The 3,284-nt window shown below is 31.4% G+C and overlaps 1 protein-coding gene across 1 annotated transcript; it reads left to right on the plus strand.

The window, feature by feature from the left end:
- Window positions 1–99: 99 nt before the first annotated feature.
- LOC111029916 (uncharacterized protein K02A2.6-like) lies at window positions 100–2,981 on the plus strand (the record flags this gene model as incomplete). Its single annotated transcript, XM_022309161.1, has 4 exons — window positions 100–243; window positions 304–384; window positions 445–2,614; window positions 2,747–2,981. Coding segments are annotated over 4 exons (2,630 nt in total), but the record flags the coding sequence as incomplete, so codon positions are not given.
- Between the last annotated feature and the right edge of the window lie 303 nt (window positions 2,982–3,284).

Genomic DNA, 3,284 nt, shown 5'->3' on the forward strand with positions numbered 1-3,284 from the left:
TAATTAGTAGTGATAGTAACAAGTCATGGTTCAAAGATGTAATAGTCAGTTTTAAAGAAATACAACTATATGTTAATTTCAAATTGGACACTGGTGCAGAGGCTAATATTTTACCTCTCCATACAGCTAAATTGTTAAAAATAAAAAAATTAGATAAGACAAGGACTGTCCTAATAAGTTTTGGAGATCAAAGAATAAAACCAGAAGGAGAAGTTATTTTGGACTGTACTATAAAAAACAAAAGTGAGAGACATAAAATAAAATTTCTAATTGTAGATATTAGTAATGCTATTCCTATATTAGGATTAGACGCATGCAGATTATTAAAATTGATTGGTAGAATAGATACAGTAACACTGACAAAGTTGGAAGATAAAGTTAGTAGTAAAGAGCAGATTATTGAGTCCTAAAGTGATATCTTTGAGGGTTTAGGTGCGTTTACAGGGAAAAAATATCATATTACTTTAGACCAAGAGGTAACTCCAGTTATAAGTCCAAATAGGAGAGTACCATTTAGTATTATTCCTGAGTTAAAAGATACTATTAAGTCACTGGAGATAAGGAACGTTATCAAGAAAATAAATGAACCGACTGAGTGGGTAAGTCCCTTAGTGATTGTTAAAAAACCTAAAGGAGGACTTAGATTATGCTTAGATCCAAAAAATCTTAATAAAGCAATAAGGAGAGAGCACCATCCCATCCCAAACGTTGAAGAAATATTAGCAGGGTTAGAAGGTAAAAAATTGTTTAGTGTATTAGATCTCAAAGATGGTTTCTGGCACGTGAAATTAGATGAGGATAGTTCAAAAGTGTGTACGTTTACTACACCATTTGGTCGTTATTGTTTTATGAGATTACCTTTTGGAATTTCATCTGCACCTGAAGTTTTCCAGCGTAAGACAAGTGAGGCTTTTGGAGAAATTGATGGAGTGCTCTGTTATTTTAATGATCTTATTATATCAGGAGCAACAGAACTAGAACACGATAGAGCCCTTGTTAGAGTGTTAAACAGAGCTAGAGAATTAAATATAAAATTTAATAAGGAAAAGTTTCAATTCAAGCGAAATACAGTAAGTTATGTTGGACATGAAATTTCGCATGAGGGTGTGAGGCCAGATAAGAAACATATAGAAGCAGTAGTAAAATTAAGTTATCCAAAAACGAAAAAAGAGCTGTTGAGATTGTTAGGATTAGTAAAATATGTTGGAAAATTTATACCAAACCTAAGTAAAATAACTGCACCTTTAAGACAACTTACACAAAATAATGTTGAATTTAAGTTGCAAAGTCAACACATACAGTCCGTCGATAAGCTTAAAAAATTGTTATCAACATCACCGCTTCTTAAAACCTTTGATAACAAAAAGCCTATCATAATACAGACAGATGCTTCTCGAGATGGGCTGGGTTCTGCATTAATACAAAATGGGCATGTAGTGTCGTATGCATCTCGTAGTTTAAATAATGCTGAGAAACAATATGCCCAAATAGAGAAAGAGATGCTAGCCATATCGTTCGCGTGTGACAAATTTCATACATTTATTTATGGCAGAAAAGTAGTTGTTCAATCTGACCATAAACCACTGGAGTCTATTTTCAAAAAAGATTTGCATAAAGTAACTATGAGACTGCAAAGATTAAGAATGCGACTGCTAAAGTATGATTTAAGTATTGTGTTTACACCCGGTAGAGAGATGTACATTGCAGATACATTATCAAGGGATTTTTTAAGCACAGAAGGTGATAATGATCCTGAAATAGAGTTAGTGGTTCTTGAGTTAATAGAAAGTCTAGCTATGTCGAAAGAGAAAAAGAAGTTATTTGAAACAGAAACAGAAAAAGATAGTGAACTAAGTACCCTTATCAAATTGTGCAACACTGGTTGGCCAATGACTAAAAATAAAGTCCCACACAACATACAATTTTATTGGAACATTAAAGATGATCTAATGATAGTAGACGGACTAGTATTTTTAAATAAGAAAGTTGTTGTGCCTGAGGTATTGAAAAATCCAATGTTAAAAATAATACATGAAGGACACTGGGGAATAGTCAAGTGTAAGTCCAGAGCAAGAGAGTTACTGTATTGGCGTGGTATGGATAAAGACATAGAGAAATTAGTTCAGTCATGTAATGTTTGTACTAAACTACAAAATGCTAAACCTAAGGAACCTTTACTATCTAATCCTGTACCAAACAGATCTTGGGAAAGATTAGGAGCAGATATATTAGAGTTTGATCATAAGTATTATTTGGTAGTCGTTGATTATTATTCTAACTGGATAGAGTTGTTACATATCTCTAATAAGTCAGCTAGTGAAATAATTTCTAAATTTATGTCTATTTTTGCTAGGTTTGGTAGTCCTGATATAGTAGTAGCTGACAATGTACCATTTAATAGCATCGAATTTAGGAACTTTGGAAAAGCCTGGAACTTTGAAGTGATTACAAGTAGTCCTAATTATCAGCAGTCAAACGGCTTAGCTGAAAAATTTGTGGGGATTTGTAAAAAGATTTTAAAAAAGAGTGTTGAGAGTAAGCAATCCCCATATATTTCACTGTTGGAATATAGAAACACTCGTATTGAACGTGTGGGTTTTTCTCCAGCAGAACTGTTAATGTCTAAGAAACTTAAGGAAAAATTACCAATTTTAAAAAGTCTTTTGAGTCCAAAATACATTAATTCCAATAAAGTGAAAAATAGTTTAAAATTAAGAAAAACTGTGCAAAAGCATTATTATAATAGGCATACAAAAAAGTGTAATGAATTTATACCACAAGAGGATATATTATTCTTAAAAGATAATGTGTGGGTACCAGGAAAAATAATTAAGAAAGCTAATGCACCTAGGTCTTATTGGTTGATTGATTTGTTTAAAAAAGAGTTTAGAAGAACAAGTAGACATATAAGAAAAAGAATCCTAGGACCAATTAGTATAAATGGTGAGAGTGATGAGAATGAAAACCTTGAAGAAAAAAATGTAATAGGTGAAGAAAAAAATGTTATTAATTGTAAAAGGCAGCGTAAGCCTAACTTAAAAAAAGATTTTCTATATTATTAATTAGTTTGTGTAATGTTAAATTATTCATATTGTGTATTATTTGTTATTGTTAAAATCATTATATTATTTATTATTACATTTGTAGTTATTCAAAACTTAAGTGTAAGGGTGTTATGTATGGTCACACTGCTATGCCAGTAGGTAACCTAAAATATATATATGTTGTTACATTCTATTTCTTTGTCATTCTTGTCTGTTCAATAAAAACATGTTCGTTCTTAC

The sequence above is a fragment of the Myzus persicae genome, unplaced genomic scaffold, assembly GCF_001856785.1.
Source record: "Myzus persicae strain clone G006 unplaced genomic scaffold, MPER_G0061.0, whole genome shotgun sequence".
In the NCBI taxonomy this organism is placed as follows: Eukaryota; Metazoa; Arthropoda; class Insecta; order Hemiptera; family Aphididae; genus Myzus; species Myzus persicae.